This window comes from Crocuta crocuta, unplaced genomic scaffold (genome assembly GCF_008692635.1).
Source record: "Crocuta crocuta isolate KB4526 unplaced genomic scaffold, BGI_CrCroc_1.0 scaffold188, whole genome shotgun sequence".
Lineage (NCBI taxonomy): Eukaryota > Metazoa > Chordata > Mammalia > Carnivora > Hyaenidae > Crocuta > Crocuta crocuta.
The window spans coordinates 104,132-124,224 of NW_027532599.1; the positions used below are offsets into that span (position 1 = coordinate 104,132).

The window sequence follows — 20,093 nt, forward strand, 5'->3', positions numbered from 1 at the left end:
GCAGAGAGCGAACCAAAATTCAGTGTGGTGAGAACCGTAGCGGAATTCAGTTTTGGAACGTTAGTGAGTCAAAAATTCCTGAACGGGATTTCCTCCCAGAGGGCTGTCAGGGAGGAGTTCTAGAGAAAGGCCACGTTTGAGAAGGACCTTGGACCAATGAGTTAGCAAAGGAAGAATTTAGTTATTTAACTCTAGCAGCGATGTGAACTTGGTCAGAGAAAGGTTCGAAGAGAAACTTGAATTTTCGGGTCGTTAAAGGGAAGCGCGGCGTGACCGGAAGTTTGAGGGCTGACGTGTCTGTTCCTCTCCAGGAGGGGCATCATCCCTTCTCCCCCGGGCGGCCCGTTGAGAAGCTCTGGGTGTGCCATTCGGTGGGACGTGCGGCCACACAGCACGGGAGATGGGTGCTTTCGTCAGTCCGGCCTCACCGACTTTCTGTCTGTCTCTGCTTCCCCAGCACGGAGTCCGGTATTTTCCCACCTATCGTCCTCTCTCCAGGGACTTTGGACCATCCGGGCATATAAAGCTGAAGACAGATTCCAGGAACTATTCGACGCACACCAGGATTTGCATTCAGGTCTGGAGGTTTCTGGAAATGTTTCAAAGAACGGGATACGCTCTCTCTCTTGGCTTTGCTGGGCGGCACCTCTCTCTCTGCCCCCCCACCCGCCTGTCCCGCATCCTTCCTCCCCTCAGCCATGACTCCTCTCAGAATCCCCTGTGTGCTCCCCCTTCCCCCTGTCACACCTCTGCTTACCCCGCCCGCCCCCCAGTGGCTTGCATTGTCCTTCCATCACTTTCTGTCCTTTTTGGGCAGGGGTCAGTGGACTTTTTTTTCTGTAAGGGCCCAAAGAGTAAATGTTTCAGGCTTCATGCACCATATTATCTATTGCAGCTTTTCAGCATTGCTGTTGTAACATGAACACACAGGCAAGCATAGTACGTCTGCAAATGGCCATGGCTGTGTTCAAATAAAACTTTATTTACAAAAACAGGTGGTGGGCCATTTTTGGCCTTTAGGCTATAGTTTGACCACTCTTTTTTTGAGAGCATTCAGGGTGACAGAAGTTGCTGAGGAAATCAGTTTCCTGATTGGCAGATTTGCTACCCACTTGATGTGTATTTTTCTTTCTATCAGTGAGGTTTTTTTGTTATATAGAAATTTCAGTATTTTTTCTAAGTTTATAAAATTGTGGCCCATCGTTCCAGTCTTTCTTGTATTTTGAAAGCTATACATAGATACTTTTAGCAAGATGATCCTTGAGATACTGGCTCCTAAGGAATAAACACTGTGTGCAGGGCCCTGTAGTAAGCATGGAAAGTACTGGAAACAGTGAGGGCTGTGTTCTGTTATCAGAGAGCTAGGAATAGTAAAGCACGTGAAAGGACAAGCTTCATGTTGAGGCCTGGCACTGTACGAAATGTGCTGATGAGCCCATTTTTCCGAGTTTTTTAAAATCTTATTTCTATTTATAACCTCTGAGTTGAATTTTCCTTTTTTTTTTTTTTTTTAAGTTTACGTATTCATAAAGAAAGTGAGGAAGTGTGAGTGGGGGAGGGACAGAGAGGGAGAGAGAGAGAATCCCAAGCAGGCTCCACGCTGTCAGCACAGACCCTGCTTTGGGGCTCAGTCCCACGAACTGTGAGATCATGACCTGAGCTGAGATCAAGAGTTGGACGCCTAACAGACTGGGCCGCCCAGTTGCCCCTGGGTTGATTTTTTTCAGTACATGCTTCCCGCGAAGCCACTGTACCAACTCCTGCCTGTATGACAGGAGGCAATGACACAACATCCATTGCCTTGTGTCAGAACTTGGCTTTATGGAACCTTCACGTTCTTTGGGTGTGCAGCTTTGCTCTCCATGTTGTGTAAAACTCTCGTGTAGCTCGACCAAGCAAATCCTCTCCCGCACTCAAAGTAATGAACGTGGTTTTTTGACTTATTCATTCTGCTTCTTATACTTCACGAACCCAGAGGCATGGTTCCTGTTTCTGACTACGTCCCGCTGGTTTGCCGTGCGTCTGGATGCCATCTGCGCCATCTTTGTCATTGTTGTCGCCTTTGGGTCCCTGATTCTGGCAAAAAGTAAGTACAGATGTGAATAACTATTTGTGGTATGATTACAATTTATAGCTGCGTTTACAGTTATTAAATTAAACTCTTACCACCTTGTCCAGTACCATATACTGTGTTGTTCTAATGGATTGCGTTAAAGCATTTGCAGCGTGGCAGGCCGGGTGTGGTTGTGCTGTGTGGTCCATGTAGGGTGCTCATTTGGATCCTGATGAGCTCCTTTTATCTCTGCATAGGTTGAGGAGCAGGCGAGTGTAGCAGCTAACATTCTGTACATTCCTGGGATACTGTCTGGAGACTGAGAGCCATGCTTTCTGTTAAGTGTTTTGTCCAGCATAGGGCTTTAGGGTGTAACTTGTGGGCTACTCGGATCTCATGGGCATACAAGCCTGGGACGCTGAGTCGAGAAAGCTGTTCAGTGGGAGAGAGCGCTACCCTCCCCGCCAGGGGGGTACCGCGTGGGCAGATGTTGACATGCAGGGGATGAATTCGCCACCCCTAGCTATTCCATTGTGACCGCACTGAGTCACAGTATTAATGGTGGAGCAGTGAGAGCAGTATTCTGGATTTCAAAGCACTGGCTCGTAGAGCCCATTGCCTTGTTTTTAGTAGTTTCTAACTGCGGTTGTGCTGGATGGAGAAAGTGAAATTACGTAATGGCTCTTGAAACCATAATGCCAAAATCTGAATAATGACATTGTCTGTCACCTGTATAATAGTGTCAAGTGTTTGTCAAGCCTGTGGGGATTAATAAACTCACTTAATAATCTTTCTGAATTTCTAGTGCTTTTTTTTTCATTGTCTTATGGTCTCAGTCATCACATAGTGAAAGTATAACTGTTACGATCATCATACTATCATTGCATCTCAAGTATTTACATGTTACAAAGGAGTCATCTTGGTAAAGTGAGAGGAGGACCTGTACTCGGGCTTAAGAAAGGGACTGATTCCCCTTCTCCTTCCTCTTGTAGCCTTAGATGCTGGGCAGGTGGGCCTGGCCTTGTCCTACGCGCTGACACTCATGGGGATGTTCCAGTGGTGCGTCAGGCAGAGCGCCGAGGTGGAGAATATGGTAATGTTTATCTTAACGTGCTTAGCCTTCTCAAGTCTCCGTGCCATTAAAGGGCATAAAAGCACTTCTTATGTAAAATATTAAAACTGTTATTTTTACATCGGAGCTAACCAAGTTTTTTAGATCCTTCTTCCATCTGTTTAAAGTTAGCGTAAAATAAAATCTACACATCTTTTTCTGAGTCTTCTGTGTGCTATGTCAGCGGGTTTTAGATTCACCACAAGCTGTCTTCAAATGTAATAAATGTCTCTCTCTGTAGGAGGGAGGTTCTGAAGTCCTGGAGAGGATATAAGCTAATTTCTTAGAGGCCTGTTTATTTTTGTTTCTTATTGGGTGATTCCTCATTCCTGATAAAAGAAGAATTCAGTATTTGGGGGTGGTTTGTTTAATTAGAAGGTATTGCCCCTTGGGTGCCTACCCTCCCCCCCACCTCATTTTAACATGGATTCTTGTATGTCGTTGAGCACCTGAATTTGCTGATGTCCCTTCTTTCTGGTGGGGTGAGCTCCTTCTCAGAATGCGCGAGGCAGAGGTGTTGAGACGACTTTCCAGGAGGCCTTAGTCAGTCAGTAAATTATCTCCTCTTTGGAATACTTGTACCTTCTCCTGAAGGGAAAAACAATGAAAGAGAAATCTTTCCAATGTGCTCTTCTAATAGAGTAGAAAGTGACTCATCATAAAAATGAGATTTGCAAAATTTTTTTGTTTATTCTGAGAGAGAGAGAGAGAGAGAGAGCATGCTTGAGTAGGGGAGGGGCAGGGAGGGAGGGAGAGAGAGAATCCCAAGTAGGCTCTGCACTGGCAGCCCAGAGCCTGACACTGGGCTTGAACTCACAAACTGCAAGATCATGACCTGAGCCGAAATCAACAGTCAAACGCTCAACTGACTGAGCCACCCAGGTGTCTCATTTTAGGGGTGCCTGGGTGGCTCGGTTGAGCGTCCAATTCTTGATTTCGGCTCAGGTCATGATCCCGGGGTCATGGGATAGAGCCCCACTTAATATTCTCCTTAATATCCTGTCTCACTCTCCCAGCTTGTGCTCTCTCTCTCTCAAAAAAAGTTTTTTTTGATGACTTATCCAGTTCAACTCCCCTAAAACAGATGGCTCTTCTGTAGCAAGGTTGCAGATAGCTGGCCACAAGTGTTCCTTTCTTTGACAAAATCCTTGGCTTTTTGGTTCAGGTGTGAAAAGTGGAAAAATAAAACCTCAGCATTTACTTCTCTAATTCTCGTAGTTTTACTGTAATGCTGAAGGAAGTAGCCATAGGTGAAAGTGTTCCACGACTATGAACAGGTGTGTAAATTACATCGGTCCTCATCCGACGCCTCCCTTGGGGACATTGACACCTGAGATACCCTTAACCGGCTAGTATCAAAGAAGAACATTTCATTTTACAATCTCGTAACGTGGGTGAGAGCCGCCATTCCTAACCTATGTGATGTCCCGTGTCTTTCAGATGATTTCAGTAGAAAGGGTGATTGAATATACAGACCTGGAGAAAGAAGCCCCTTGGGAATGTCAGAAACGCCCTCCGCCAACCTGGCCCCAAGAAGGCATGATTGTCTTTGATAATGTTAACTTCACGTACAGTTTAGACGGGCCCCTGGTGTTGAAGCACGTGACAGCGCTCATTAAACCACAGGAGAAGGTTTGTTTAAATCGACTTGCCTCTTTACCGTTTCCGTTACGGATTTAACACTGCACCCGCCTGTGGGCTTTCTGGTTATGCGTCAGGGGGCTCCTGTGTCTCTCTGAGTGTAAATTAGATCGGATGACGTCACTGGTAAATCTTTCTTGGAAGCTGACCATGGAACGGCGACGCCAGCGTTACTTTTCGCTGTGTTGCGAGCCGCCGCAGGCTGCTTGGTGCGCTGACCCAGGCCACTGTCTGAAGTCTGATTCTTCACGCTTGAGGCTTGGGAGCTCCTCACCACTCACACTTCAGTTTCTGGTTCCCGTCTATTCTTACATCTTGTATTTCTCACATCCTCCCCTTCCCCCCTGTGGTAGTCTCTGTTTATGGCCCTCCGTCCCTGTCCCTTTCTCCACTTGCTCTCCTATAACCATACCCCGCTGTCCTTCCCCCCGTACGGTGCTTCTTTCTGACACACGGATCTGACCCTTACGGGGCCCCCGAGAGCGTCCAGCCCAGGCAAGCTGCTCCTGGGGCCATATGGAGGCCCAGGTCCACTGGAGCTGGGGCTGCAGGCCAGCTCTCAGCCACCAGAGAAGAGTCTGGAATCTGTGACCCAGCCAGGGCTCCAGAGCGAGGGCCCCCAGCGGGAGGCAGTAGAGGGCTCAGAGACTCGCTCGAAGTCGATGAAAGGAAACCCAAGGGGACAGGGGATGATACGCGGGGAAGACCACTGAGAGGTGTGTGACCCAGACTTGCCAGTGTCTAAGTCAGCCAGCAGTGACCCTTGGGTCCCTCATCCCAGATCAGATCAGGCTCTTGAAGAAACCGTGAAACCAGAATAGACAAGGCTGTAAGAAGCTCTTTCCCCACCGCCTCTCCCGCCTCCACTCCGAACCTGCACAGTGCTTCCCACGAGTACTGTGGAGGCTTTCCCATTGCACCCTGGGCTCTGTCCCCAGCATGCACACGCTGGCCCCCTGCCTCAGGAGGCCTTTCCCTTCTGTCACTTGGCGGGTGAAAGTGTCCTCATTTCAGTCAACTGTAATGCTTCTGCCTCTGTGAGACCCTTAATTCTTCCACGGCACCTTACATACATTTAAAAAAAATGTATTTTATTTTGAGAGAGAGCACATGTGAACAGGGGAGGGGCAGAGAGAGAGGGAGACCGAGAATCCCAAGCAGGCTCTGCATTGTCAGCACGAAGCCTGATACAGAGCTCGAACTCCGAAACCGTGAGATCATGACTCGAGCCGAAACAAAGAGTCGGATGCTCAACCAGCTGAGCCACCCGGGCACCCCTGAAGATCGCGTGGAAGGCACGCCTGTGTTTCTAGCAGCATTAGGAACGCCCGAAGTAGAACAACACGAGTTGTTCATTGTGGATGGGTGGATAAGCACATGTGGTCCATCCACACATGGGGCATCGCAGCCTTAACAAGGAAGCAGATTCTGACACAGGAAGAACGTCAAGGACGTTCTTTGCTAAATGAAATCAGCTTGAGGACAAAACAGGAAAGAGCCTGTGTTGCTTCCCTGACACGCCATCCCTAGCCTGCTCCCATCTGTAGACACAAAGGGTGGAGAGCCGGGTGCCAGGGCCTCAGGGGCAGTGAATGGGAAGTGAGTGTTTCATGGGGACGGAGTTTGGGTCCTGCAAGGCAAGAAGAATCCCGGAAGTTGGTTGCGCGACAGTGTGAGCGTACATAACACCACTGAAATGTACACCTAAGAAATGGTTGAGTTGGTAAATTTTATGTTACATGCATTGTACCACTACGAAAACATAAAATTAAAAATAAAAATTAAAACCTAAAAGGTGCCACTCGCAGCCTGCTTTGGCACTGGGGGCCTGTGTCTCTCGGTACCCTGAGGCTGCTCAAGGTCAGGGAGCACCCTGCTTTCAATTTTGTTCCCCCAGAAAATGGCATCCTGTGGGGCACACAGTGTGTGCTGAGGGTCTGCTGGCCAGGACAGTGAGGGAGGAGTGTTCAGATGTGACGCAGCCAGTATCAAAATGTACGTCCTTCCTGGACAGCTCCTGTCAACAACGCATTACCTATGTGTGTTAAATACTTGAAGAACTGCTCTTTCTTTCTTTTTTTTTGTATACTTTATTTATTTTTGAGACAGAGAGAGACAGAACACGAGCGGGGGAAGGGCAGAGAGAGAGGGAGACACAGAATCTGAAGCAGGCTCCAGGCTCTGAGCTGCCAGCATAGAACCTGACACGGGGCTCGAACCCACGAACCACAAGATCATGACCTGAGCCAAAGTCGGACGCTTAACCGACTAAGCCACCCAGGCGCCCTGAAGAACTGTTCTTTGAAGCTCTTTCTACCACAGATCTGTTAGTGGACTGTAGCCATAACGTAATGATCGTACCCTCGCCACATGGAAGAATCCATGTTGAACTCAATGCCCAGGGAGCAGCTTTAGTAAATCACATGGCGAAAGCCGACTCCTGCTTATTTCCGGCCCTGTTGCCGGTCCAGAGGAAGGAGAGGGCTGCTGGGTCGGGAAGACGTTAACTGTAGATCTTGATGAAGCTCTGTCCCTGGGAACAGCGTCAGGGATGGTGGCTTCTTCACAGGCAGCATGTCCATCAGATTGCATGTTCTAAATGTAACTCTGTTTATTTGCATACATCTTAATTTCCCTTGAAGCCATAAATTATGAATTACCTAAGAAGCTGTGTAGTACAACTTAGAAACATGACAGGTTTGTATTTTTCAGTCTTAAAACCCCCAAATCATAGGATCATCTGAGATTCTAAAATGTTGGGGGTGGGGCTTGAATTTGGAGATAGTTCTAATAACGGCCATGACTTTTGTGCCTTGATCCACTGACAGTGTCCCGCTCCGTGTATGTCACAGGCGATCATATCCAGGCTGCAGAGTCCTGAAGTGACTTCACTGCCCCGGGGAGGTTCCAGGTCTCCTCCTGCCCACCCACCCCAGCCGTTATTTGGGAACACCACCGCCCCCATCCTTTAGTGTTGCACTTGATCAGGAGAGGCTCTCGTGGGCACGGCGTTGTGGGAATGTGCTGACACAGCAGAAGCAGTGCTTTATTCTTCCAGCTTTTTCCTCGCGGTCCAGATTCCCCAGAGTAATAGTAAACAGGAAAACGTAATAGGTACCAAGCAGGTTTCTAATTCATGGAAGAAACAGCAAGTAAAAATAAAGAGCCAAAATGAGGTAAATAGCACCCTAGGCATCCTGGTAAGGTTCGAAACACTGGATGCATTTTTCATTTAGATGATTTTGTGGTTGATTTGATCATTTTAAAGAGTACTGGGCCATTTTAAAGCATTTTCCAGCTCTAGAGGTAGATTGGTTTTGGTTTGTTATTTTTTTTTCTTGCTCAGAGCTATTACGTGGATAATACATTTTTACAGATGTGTACCAGACCTTGCTATTATGTGCAAAAATATTAGTTTCTTACATTTTCTCCATTTTTACATAGTATTTTGTCAAGAACCCCTCCCCTCACTCCAGCTTGCCTCCCTTACCCTGCTGACTTCCAAATTCCTTGCTGCCCAGCCTGTGGTGTCTGCGTCACTGGGAGCATCTTAGAAACGTGGACTCTCGGGCCCACCCAGCCCTGCTGTCCCTGAATTGCCTTTGAATAAGCCCCCGTCCCAGTAAAGTCCTCTCTCCCATAGGCAGCCCTGGGCGACTCTAACTCATGATTTCTAGGAAATATCTTTTGACGGTTTGAAATTGGGCTCATGAATTATCCCACCCCCTGTGACTGAGCATGACACTCTAGAAAGTTCTATGCTATCACCCTGCTAATTTATTTACTTTTCTATTCTGCCAGTCATGAATTTACATTAGCATTTAATTCTGTGTGACTCCAGGTTTATGCACACACTTGTGTTTTCAGTAGAGTCTGGCTGCCTCACAAACAACATTCCTGTGTGGCTTCCCTGCACACCCTTCTACGGGGACTCACGGAACTGCACCAGGCTGGGCCCTGCCCCGGCCTTGAGTCGGAGACAGCCCGGTGTAGCGATGTACCTGAGGCCCTTTCACACCCGATGGGATGAAAAATTGGCCTCACTGCCCCAAGCAGGGCAGTAGATCTGTCTGGCCTGTTTGCCGGGTGCCCTATGTGCCTCTCCTCACTCCAGCTGTAGATGCCTGTTCTCCGTGTTGACCGCCAGCCCTGCTGGCCGCAGGTGCCACCTCTTTGCTCAGAGCTGTGGGCTCTTTGGTCCCCCCCCCCAGTATATCCCCCTGTATCCACAGGCGATAGGCTCTGTGGGGGGAAGCCAGTTCCTTGATGGCAGCCACACCTCTGCCCACGTTTTCTAGCCAGGCAGAGGCTGGTAATGAGGTACCAGGCCATCCACGTGGTAAGGAGGCCATCAGCAGAACGGACAAGGGGCAGGCAGCCTGGGTTTGAGTCAGTCCTGCCCCTTTTGGACTCTATGATTTCGGGCAGGCTAATTAATCTTACTAAGCCTCCATCTTCTCTTTTGCAAAATGAAAGTAATCAGTCTTCTAGGGTTGTGCACTCCAACCAGATGAGACACCCAGCACCAAGGCCAGCACAAAACAAATGCTCAGACAACGATCGTATAGAATAGCCATAACCAGTTCTGGTGCATAACTTGTTGTCTGCGCCTGAAAATGGGGGCATGGCCATTTGCATGCGTATTGATGGTTATCCGATCTGTTTGCCATGCCTGTCTGCTCTGTCCAGCTAATCCTGTACCTCAACAGTGTGGCAATGGACTTTCCATAAATTTCTCCATCCTGATTAAACGCCTCGATCCTGTACAAAACACCCATTTGGCACAGGACACCACGCGTAATACAAATAATACAAAACTGAATCTGTTTCAGATCCCAGAAGAAGAAAGAAGGTTGTATAAAAATGGCTACTAAATAAGCTAGAAGGCAGTCAGTTTTTATCGAAATTTAGAAAAAGATGACCTACCTCTCCTGGGTGGGAGAAGCCCACAGGAAGGAGCAGGGAGAACATTTCCGAGGAATTGGGCATTGGAGGTAGACTTGGCAGGCGCTCAGCAGGTGGAAAGGCATGGGAGGAGCATTCGGGGTGGTGGGAGCACTGACCCGCATGGAGAGCGTTCAAGGCTATGAATTACCAGGCGTGTAGCACACACTCTCACGTTCAATCATCACGACCTTCCTGGTCACCCCAAGGGAGCGGACTCATGGAGGTTAAGGTTGGAGAGCCCGTCGGGACACTTCCATAGAAGGGACTTCCTGTGATGGTGTGACAGGCAGGAAGCTGTCCTCATTCTGAGAGGTGAGCGCCCGTGACCCAGAGTGGGAAGAAGCGGGAGCGAGGGAGCCAATAGGCACCCAGTTCCCCCAGCAAGTCGTAATGGGGAGAGTGAGTCCGCTTTGTGGAACCAGACTGGTGTCGATGAACATGAAGCTGTCCCACCCGTGAGCGGATGCGCAGGGGAAACAGGTGGGAGTCAAGACTGTGGCGTCCTATTTCTGGAGGGTAATTTGGCAGTCCTTACCAGCCTCCTTTGAAAGTGTTTATACCTGATTCTCAGCAGTTCCACACCTGAGGGTTTATCTTAAGGAAGTAATTAGGGCTGTTTTCAGAGATTTGGCTTCAAGGATATTTAACCCAGTTACTTATAATAGCAAAATATTGGACACAGCCCGAATGTCCCCACATAGAGGGTTTTTTAAATAAATGATTGCATGTATGGTAATATTATATGGCCATTAAACTATTTTCTTGAAATATTAAGTGAAAACAGATTACTACAATATGTTCATATTAATCTTACTTTGGGTAAATATATGAGCTTGTATCTTAACACATGCATACCCTTAAGTCCAGAAAGAAAATATATCCTCTAAAGAATGGTTTTAAGTCAAAGTGCTAGGCTTATCGCTAGTATTTATTAAGTTTCTACATTCATTTGCACTGATTATGGTCAAGAAAAGAGTTTTGTTTTTTAAAAGGTAATGCAGCGGTGTAGTGGCTCCGTCAGTTGAGTGTCCAGCTCTTGATTTCAGCCTCAGGTCATGATCCCAAGGTCCTCAGATCGAGCCCCACATCGGCTCCTGGAGCCTTGTTTAGATTCTCCTCCTCTCCATCTGCCCCTCTCCCCCGCTCATGTGCACACATACACTCTCTCTCTCTCTCAAAAAATCAATCAATCAACCAATCAATCAATCAATCAAAGTAACACAGCCTTGCACTCAGATGAGGGACAGAGTCATAAAACATCGTAGAAGTAGCATCTTCAGGGCCTGATACCAATGTGGACTAGGAGAAAGCTGAAAGTAAGANAAAAAATCAGTCAATCAACCAATCAATCAAAGTAACACAGCCTTGCACTCAGATGAGGGACAGAGTCATAAAACATCGTAGAAGTAGCATCTTCAGGGCCTGATACCAATGTGGACTAGGAGAAAGCTGAAAGTAAGACAAATGTGCTGAGCCCATGAGCCCAGGAAAAAAGTTATGAGATTAAAATGGGGAAGCCGGAAAAAGCAGCCGTTTTGAGTGGGAAGTTGTGTTAGTCATGTTGAATTTGCTCTGGAAGGTGAAATCCAGGTACAAATGTCTAATGTGCTGGTGTGGTTGTTAGGAACCAGCCTCAGCCTAGTTGGGAAAACAAGGAGATAGTTGCAGATCAGCTAAAATAAGAGTATCTTGAAGTATTTCTTTGGTGTTGAGAAGGTAAACTAACTGATACTGGTGTATTCTCCATGGGAAATCGATATAGCGCCTTGGTGAACTGTGAAAGACGGAGGCTATGGCTTTGATGACTGAACAGTAGAGGGGAGTAGCCAAAACCAGGTTTTCTTTGAATTGCCTTTTTGTTTTTATGCTCTCTTGAGTGTAGAGATCACAGACCTGTGATTGTGGGCGGGCCTCTGCGTGCCTCCCCACCCCCGCCACCCACCCATCATATCCCAGCCCTTTACCGAAAGTCTTCATATGTTACAGTTTGCACAGATAGGTCACTTTCAGTTGTGATAGCAGCACGGAACACATCCGCACGTTCTCAGAGACACGGTTCTTGCCTGTATTTTGGCACGTGCTGATTTATATCTGAGAACACGGAGAAATACACAGAAGCACACAGAAACCGTGTGTGTCGATACTAGCGTACTAAGACGCACTCATGTGCAGAGAATGACCCATCTGTGAAATATAAAGGAGGACCTACCATAAGGTACAAATGGCTATAAAGATTATAAGATGAGGTGAAGCCACTTTCCTTACATTTATCTCTATGAAAGGAGGGCCCTTTCTTGAAATTCCATCAGTGATTGTACAAATTAAGCTTTAAAACTTGGCAAGTATTCAAATGAGATAATAGGTAAAGTTCCCAGCATAGAATCAGTGCTCAGAAAGTTCTTCTCCATTGAAAGGTGTGAGTTTTAAAATTTTACAAATGATTGGAAACATGTCCTGTGCCCTTCATTGATTCCAGATACCTAGATGAGATGATGCCATCTCTTGGGAAGCTCCCACCAGGGAATTTGAACTTGGGCAAGCTCTTACGTTTAAAAAAAAAAAAAAGAGCAAGCCAGTTTCTGCATATAGGTTTAAATGCACACAGTTGAAAACCAGTTTTGTACAATACAGTTTCGTTCCTGACCGGCATTTTACCTACTTTATATTGATTCTTTGATCTTACTGTCAGTGCATTTAATTTTCCTGTGCTTTGGTTCTAATAACCAGACTGATACTGGACACGTATCTTTCCCAAGGGGGTAATTGTGAGTATTAATTACTTTGTAAAACGCTGTTTGAACTGCTCAGATGAAAGGCCCCATATAAATAGCAAATGTTATTTGTGTTGTTGTTGATGATGATGATGATCTCATTATGGGTATTTCAGCTACTGGCTACTGTTTTTGAAGACACTGAGACTTGCATTTGAAACTGTTAAGATGTTTCCTTTTGAGACAGAATGTAATCAGGTATTTAACAGCCAGAAATGATTTGGTTGTTCTACCAAAGAATAATTAATATCACCTCTTATGTGATAGAATTCTGGGAAAATGATTCTTGTTTACATATAATGCTTCTGACTTGTTGACATCTCTATAAAATTATCCAAGAAATTCTCAAGGTTCAAAATACCCAGACACTAGGAATAAAACTCTTTTAAAACTTACTTATCAACCACTTAGTAGATTGCTGTGTTTTCATTGCTGGTAAACTGATTGTGTTATTTTTAACTTTTCTTCAGACCAGTGGATCTCAACCAGAGGCAGTTTCCCCCACCCACCCAAGGGACACAAGGGACATTTGTTAATGTCTGACATTTTCAGTTGCCACGATTTGGGGGGTGCTTTTGGTACCTGGTAGGTAGAGCGCAGGCATAGTGACAGACATTTTACAATGTACAGGACAGCTCTCTACAACAAAGGATTATCTAGCCCGAAACGTCAACAGTGCCAAAGTTGAGAAACTCTTTTGGACGACATTCAACAGAGAACTTCCTTAACCCGCCCTCAGCAACCAGAGCTTTTCCTAATATATTGTGTTTTGTTACTTCTTAATCCTTCCTGGATCTCTTTGCAGGTTGGCATTGTGGGAAGAACAGGAGCTGGAAAAAGTTCCCTCATCGCAGCCCTTTTTAGATTGTCAGAACCAGAAGGTAAAATTTGGATTGATAAGATCTTGACAACTGAAATTGGACTCCACGACTTAAGGAAGAAAATGTCCATCATACCTCAGGTATACAAATCAGAGCATCCTCCTAGGTTCTTTTTATAAGGGAACCTAAGTTTAGTTGTTCTTAATTTTATTGCCTTTTTTTTTTTTTAAGAAAAAAGTTGAAGAGTTGATCCTTTTGCCCCAACAGAGCATATTTTTAACAGCAAGTATTTTCATTGGATACCAGGTTTTGTTTTTCTGCGCACACACACACGTGTGTGTGTGTGTGTATGTGTGTGTGTGTGTCTGATTTAATAACTTACCCAGAGAAGTCTCTGGACTCTAACTTTCCCAGGTACCACAAAGTCATCCACTGATAACCACATAATTTTGAAGAGAAAATGATGAATGGTTGGTTTAGCACTTGAGAGGCTTCTGTAGGGAAACATAGATTTTAAATGTTTTAATGATAGAATTTTGCTATAGGAAATGTCACTTTTCAAAGGTAATTGTCTCCGGGGGGGCTTTCTGTGAAACTGCTGGGCTTTGAGAATTACCGTGTATATGGATGCTTTTGGGAGACTTAGAATCTAGTCATTAGTAAATGATTGTAACCAGGAAGTGGAGAATAGTGAGAAGAATAGAGGACAAGGAATCCCATCTCTCAGGACCTCGGGTTTCTCTCCCATGAAAGGCATCTCCTAAAGCCACAGTGAGGACTGGGTCAGGGCCTGTGGAGTACTTCTCCACACCCAGGCCCTGGCTGCCATGAGGATGGAGGGTGCAGTTGACCATCTCTTTCTGGACTTCCTTATTCTGCTTCTTAATAGAAATGTGACTTTCAGGAAACATTCTAGAGATTGGTTTATGCGCAGAAGCTCCTTTTATTCCTTGTGGTTCTTCAATTCAGTTTCAGTAAAAATTCAGAAGGTATTGTGAGCCTGGGTGGCTTAGTCAGTTGAGTGTTCAACTTCAGCTCAGGTCATGATCTTGCAGTCAGCAGGTTCGAGCCCTGCCTCGGGCTCTGTGCTAACAGCTCAGAGCCTGGAGCCTGCTTCAGATTCTGTGTCTCCCTCTCTCTCTGCCCCTCCTTCACGCACATACATGCGCTTTCACTCTCTCTTGCTGTCTGTCTCAAATAAACATTTAAAAAATTGTTTTTAATCAGGATATCCCTTTCAGAACCACAATGAGATGCCATTTCACCCCCAATAGAGCCACTACTATCAATAAAAAGGAAAACACTGGGTGCCTGGCTGGCTCAGCAGAGCATGTGACTCTTAATCTTGGGGTCATATGGTCAGGCTCCACCTTGGATATAGAGATTACTTTAAAAAAGAAAGAGAGACAGAAAGAAAGAGGGAAGGAAGGAAGAAAGGAGAAAGAAAGAAGAAGGAAGGAGGGAGGGAAAGAAGGAAGGAAAAAAAACACCAAGTGCTGAGAAGTTTGTGGGAGAATTTGAACCTTTGTTCATTGCTTGTGGGAATGTAAAATGGCGGCCACCATGGAAAAGAGAACAGAGTTTCCTTAAAAATATAAAAATAGAATCACATATAAAAATATATAATTATCTTATCGTATTAGCAGTTCCACTTCTGAATTTGGAGCCAAAATAATCAAAAACAAATTCTAAGAGATATTTGTACACCCATATTCATAGTAGTAGTATTCACAAGAGCAAAAATGTGGAAGCGTTCCAGATGTCCTCAGGTAGGTGAATGGATAAAGTGTGGTGTGTTCACACAGTGGACTGTTATTCGGCCTGAAAAGGGAAGGAAACTCTGACATGAGTTGCGGCATAGATGAACTTTGACATAATGCTGAGTGAAATAAGCCAGTCACAAAAGGACAAATATTGTGTGGCTCCACACACATGAGTTACCTAAGCGGTCAGTGTCCCGGAGACAGGAAGTAGAATGGGGTCACCAGGGGTGGGGGAAGGGATGGAGAGTTAGTGTTTAAAAGGTACAGAGTTTGGAATTATAAAAAATTGTGGAGATGGACGGTGGTGATGGCTACAAAATGACGTGAATGCATTTTAATACCACTGAACTGGTTGCTTAAAAATGATTAAGGTGGGGCACCTGGGTGGCCCAGTTAGTTAAGCCTCTGACTTTGGCTCAGGTCACGATCTCACGGTTCCTGGGTTCAAGCCCCGCGTCGGCCTCTGTGCTGACAGCTAGCTCAGAGCCTGGAGCCTGTCTTCGGATTCTGTGTCTCCTCTCTCTCTGTCCATCCCCTGCTCACGCTCTCTCTCTCTCTCTCTCAGAAATAAACAAAACATTTTAAAAAATATTTTAAATGATTAAGGTGGTAAATTTTGTGTTATGTGTATTTTACCACAACTTAAAAAATTTTTAATTGCTCTCCTATCCCTGATGCTTCTGTGCTTTTCTTTTTCCTTTTTTTTTCTTGTAAATAGTTGAAGAACAATTGACATACAGCCTTAGATTCAGGTGTATAACACAGTGAGTATTATTTATATACATTATGAAATTTGTATACATTATGAAATGGTCCTCACAGTACATCTTGTTACCATCTAGTCACCTTTTTTGCATCAGTCACCTCTTCATCCTCTACACCTATTTTAGCCATTAGGAAAAAAAAACATTTTTTTTAAAGCTATCTCTTTCAGGAAAAATGGAAAGAAATTTGCAGCACATTCGATCCCTGTATTTAAAGATAGCCTCTGGCTGTTAGATTCATGACTTCATGACTGCAGTAGAAAGTAAAGGAGTTGAAATTCCCAAGTTTTGTAGTTTGGTTGTACCTGTCTCTGAAATGGGCCAAAGGAGATTACTGAACAGAAACATTGGGCGTGTCTGTAAAGTGCTTTCATGTCCTTGGATAAAAGGACCTAGGAACACGTCCTGCGTTATTTTTAATGCTTCTTAATAAGAAATGGTTGTATGCTTGTGTACATAAAAGAACTGTATAAATAAAGAAATAACGTTGGATGATTCTAGGCTCTGCCAGAAATGTTTTGGAAGCACATCTGAGCAAAGACTAAGTACACCTTGACATCACCACCAGGTTTTGGGTCTCTTCCATAACTTCCCACCCTACTTGGGAGCCTGCTCCCGGTGCGTACTCCGGAGAGCATGCTTACAAAACAGGGCTAAGCTTTGTACCCATGGAGATAATAATCACCAACCATTGTAAACACACAAGCTTTCTTTTTTCACTTTGTGTGCTTTTGTCTCTACGGGGCAATGTTGGTTGATGAAAGAGAGTCTAGAGAGAACGCGCAATGTGTAAAGGGTCCCAGGAAATCTTCCAGGAGGCAGCCAGGATAGAATCTTCGAGAGTGTTGACCAAATGTTAACATGACCCACATTTTTATTCCGGCCCAGTGTCTTGAGTGTGTGACCCGATGACATCACTTGGTCTCCAGGCTCCAGCATCCTCGTCCTTAAAGCAGGTCTAGTAACTGCCGCCTCGCAGATTTGTCATGAAGATTTAGCCCGATGAGAAAATGTCTGTGGCCCAATGCCTTGTTCCTAGGAACCCTTAGGAAATAGTAACTATTATTACTAAGGCTCAGGGCACTAGCCTTTTGGGTATTCTTGTTAGTTACATAAAAGTAGTAACAGGTTCTGGAAGGACTTTGCTGTTTAATTTCTCTTTATGTTTTTGTGGTCCTTGGTGATTTCCTTTACATCTATTGCTTATCACACAAACCAAGTTATTTCTATAAATAAGAGTGAAATAAAAGTGTGCACAATAGGAATTTGAGGGTAAAGTGTAACAAGCCTATCAGCATTTTTCTCACAAGGAACAAGAGAGAACGTCACTTTGTTTTCTGACCCCCNTCTGCCCACCGCTCTGGACCCCACCAATACTGTGCGGTGCCCCGGGAGCCCCTGCCGCCTCTCTCCGCTCCCCCCACGAGCCTGGCCATTTTCTGGCTCTCCCGGAGGCAGGGGGTCTCGTTTCTGTTGCTCTTGTGCTTGTCGTAATCCCGGACAGGCCACACAAGTGGGACTCACTCCTGATATTGGTGGAATCCTTCGCTCTTCTAGCCTCTTTCCCCACTGTCTCCACTTTCATCCTCACAATTGTGTGGTTATCTCTAGCTGACCCATTTACAGATTGAATCCACTTGACGGGTACGAGCTGGAGCCGGGATTCTGTTTACACCCGGGAGACTCTCGAGCAGCTAACCGCTCCCCCAGGACCCAGAGCACAGCGTGAGCACAGTCTGCCGTGTGACTGCTGTGTGTCACCATTCCGCAGGCACACGCGTGTGCACACACACAGACACCCCACAAAACACAATCACCCTTAGTGCGCTGCACTCTCCTTTCTGTGATATCCATTCTGTTCGAGTCACAGAAAGGACAACATGATGGTCACGAGGCAGTTTTGTGCCTCCACTGGCTGCACCTGCAGTTAGAAAACCACTGTCCCTCACCGTCCCCTGTGTGGCTGGGCTTCTGCCACATGTCAGCCCCATACCTCCGTGGGGTCCTGATTCTCATAGCAGCCCTGCAGGGTTAGCCCTGGTTTCCAGTGAGGACACAAAGGCTGCTGGGTACTGTCACTTTGGGTGCACTCAGCACTGAAATACAATCTAGGAAAAAGGGTTAATTCACTTAGATGTCATGGGCTAGCATCAGGAGAAGATACTCGAAACCTTACCTTGGCAGAGCTAAGAGCCCTTTCTCTTTACAGTGTCACCGGCTGCAGAGGTGGGAATGGCTGTTGGCCTGGCCCTTAGAGTGACCTGTCTGTAGTGCAGACAACTTCCACCCCTCTTCCCCCAGAACGACTAGGAAACCGTGTCCTTGTATCTCAACACGCTGATTTAGGGAACTAGAGAGTTTGGAGCAGTCTCTGCAAAGCAGAACGAAGGCCTGTCATTTGGAGTTGGGGTTTAGGTGAGGCAGGTCTGCACCCTGTTCCCTGGCCCTGTGCCTGCTGTGATCCTGGCCGCAGCCGTGAGCCCCCGTGGCGGCCCCGCCCCTCCAGCCCCTCTGTCGCTGCTGACCACGCCATCGCCATGAGAGCCCAGAAGTGGGAGAGGTGTGATAGCAGCCGGGGCCGTCGTGGGAACGGGAGCCAGGGGAGCCATGGGGACTTGGGCGACCAGTCCCGCAGGGTGCTTTCCAGAAACAAACACTGTAAGAATGCATTCCTCGGATTTGTACAGTTTCTGGAGGAAGCAAAAAATGAAAGTACTTTCTAAATAATTTTCCAAACGGAATGGGTAGCCGAAATGGATGCGTCCTTTGCGCTCACGACCCAAAAGAGTTAAACACGTTCCTCAGAGAGAATAGCAAGATGCGATTTAGGGAATTAACTTTCTTATGTGAAAGGATCTGGAAAACTGGATTTCAAAACTTTTTTGGATGGATTCTCTACATCTCAGGCCCCTTTCCTTTTGGCACCAAGAAAATGTTTTCAGTTGAAAAGTGATTCCATGCAAATTCATTATTTATGATCGTACCCCAAGGGTAGGCACAGATCATCACCTATCATCTTTATCATGATTAAACAGATTCAGTTTTTATATTTAATAGACTTTTAAAAATCAAAGTAAAACCTAGGTATTTTTTAAGGACTCCGCTCTGCTCTTTTGGTTTTTCCATTCCCTGGGTTACTCTCTGTAGGTTGGGAAAGGCTAACTAGGGCTGTCTCTTTAAGACTTCTGCGCTATTACCTGGTTTTCTTTCCTCTGTTTTTTTGCCCTTGTTGAGAACAAAACTCAGAGAGAGAAGAGGTGGGTATGCTGTTACTGGTAAAGAAATACAACTGGATTCTAGCCTAATGGAGTCAGCCTTTTGTTTCTGACACTGAAGTCTTCATTAAAGCCCATGGAACTGCTCCCCGGAGCCCCTGACCTTTCTGTTTTGAAAGAAGACTTTACATGACTTAAATTCTTTTTCCTTTGTTGGCAAACAATGTTCTTTTCTTCTGAATATGGATGACTATCAGTTCATTCAGAGGCTACAGGATTTAAAACAAGGGAGAAAAAAAAAAGGAAACCAAGATTTAAAGCTACTTTAGGTGATTGTCTCATTCTTGCAACTGGGAGATGAGCTGCCCTTAATAAAGGTCCTCAGCTCAGAAATGAAAATGTAGCTCTTGGGACGCGTGGACCGGGCAGCCACTCTGGAGGACGTAGTTTAGTAGAGGTGGCTCCCTGGCTGGGGGCTGGAGGGAGTGTTGTGCTTTCTTTGCCTGGTTTGTAACCACTTGTATGGGTTTTGTCTTGGACTGGTGTCGTTATAAGCTCCTGAAGGTTAGTGGGTAGGGTTTCTTTCTAGGATAAAGCGACGTTTGTCTTCCAGCAGCATGAGCAAAAGGGCTAACAAGGCTGTGGTTCTCAGTCTCCCCGTTGTGTTGAGAGATTCTCGGTTTACTACGCTAAATGCTTTGATCCAGACATGGCCATTTTTGGGTCCCATGGCTGATCCGAACTTGTGGTATGTTTGTAACAGGAAAAAAATTTACTGGACGTGGCACAAATGATTAAAAAAAAAAAGTCAACTTTAAACTGATAAAAAACAAAACAAAACAGGCTTGATACTACTACTGTTTCAGTTAACATATTAGCCCGAGCAAGAACATTGGCTTCCCTAACTTCACCATGCCAGCTAACTCTTACTAAATGAGGTTTAATTGTGTACCTTCAGAAAAAAATGCACTGAGGCTCATATATTTAGCATATATGTTTACGTGAAG

General features: G+C 45.7%; 1 protein-coding gene across 1 annotated transcript in view; it reads left to right on the forward strand.

Moving 5' to 3' along the window:
- LOC144244759 (ATP-binding cassette sub-family C member 4-like) overlaps positions 1-20,093 on the forward strand; it is a 156,432-nt gene that overhangs the window by 101,608 nt on the left and 34,731 nt on the right. The window contains exons 13-17 of the mRNA XM_077780094.1: positions 458-577; positions 1,976-2,086; positions 3,046-3,146; positions 4,605-4,796; positions 13,329-13,484. Of these exons, the coding sequence (XP_077636220.1) occupies positions 458-577; positions 1,976-2,086; positions 3,046-3,146; positions 4,605-4,796; positions 13,329-13,484 (680 nt within the window). The remainder of the gene's footprint in view (positions 1-457; positions 578-1,975; positions 2,087-3,045; positions 3,147-4,604; positions 4,797-13,328; positions 13,485-20,093) is intronic.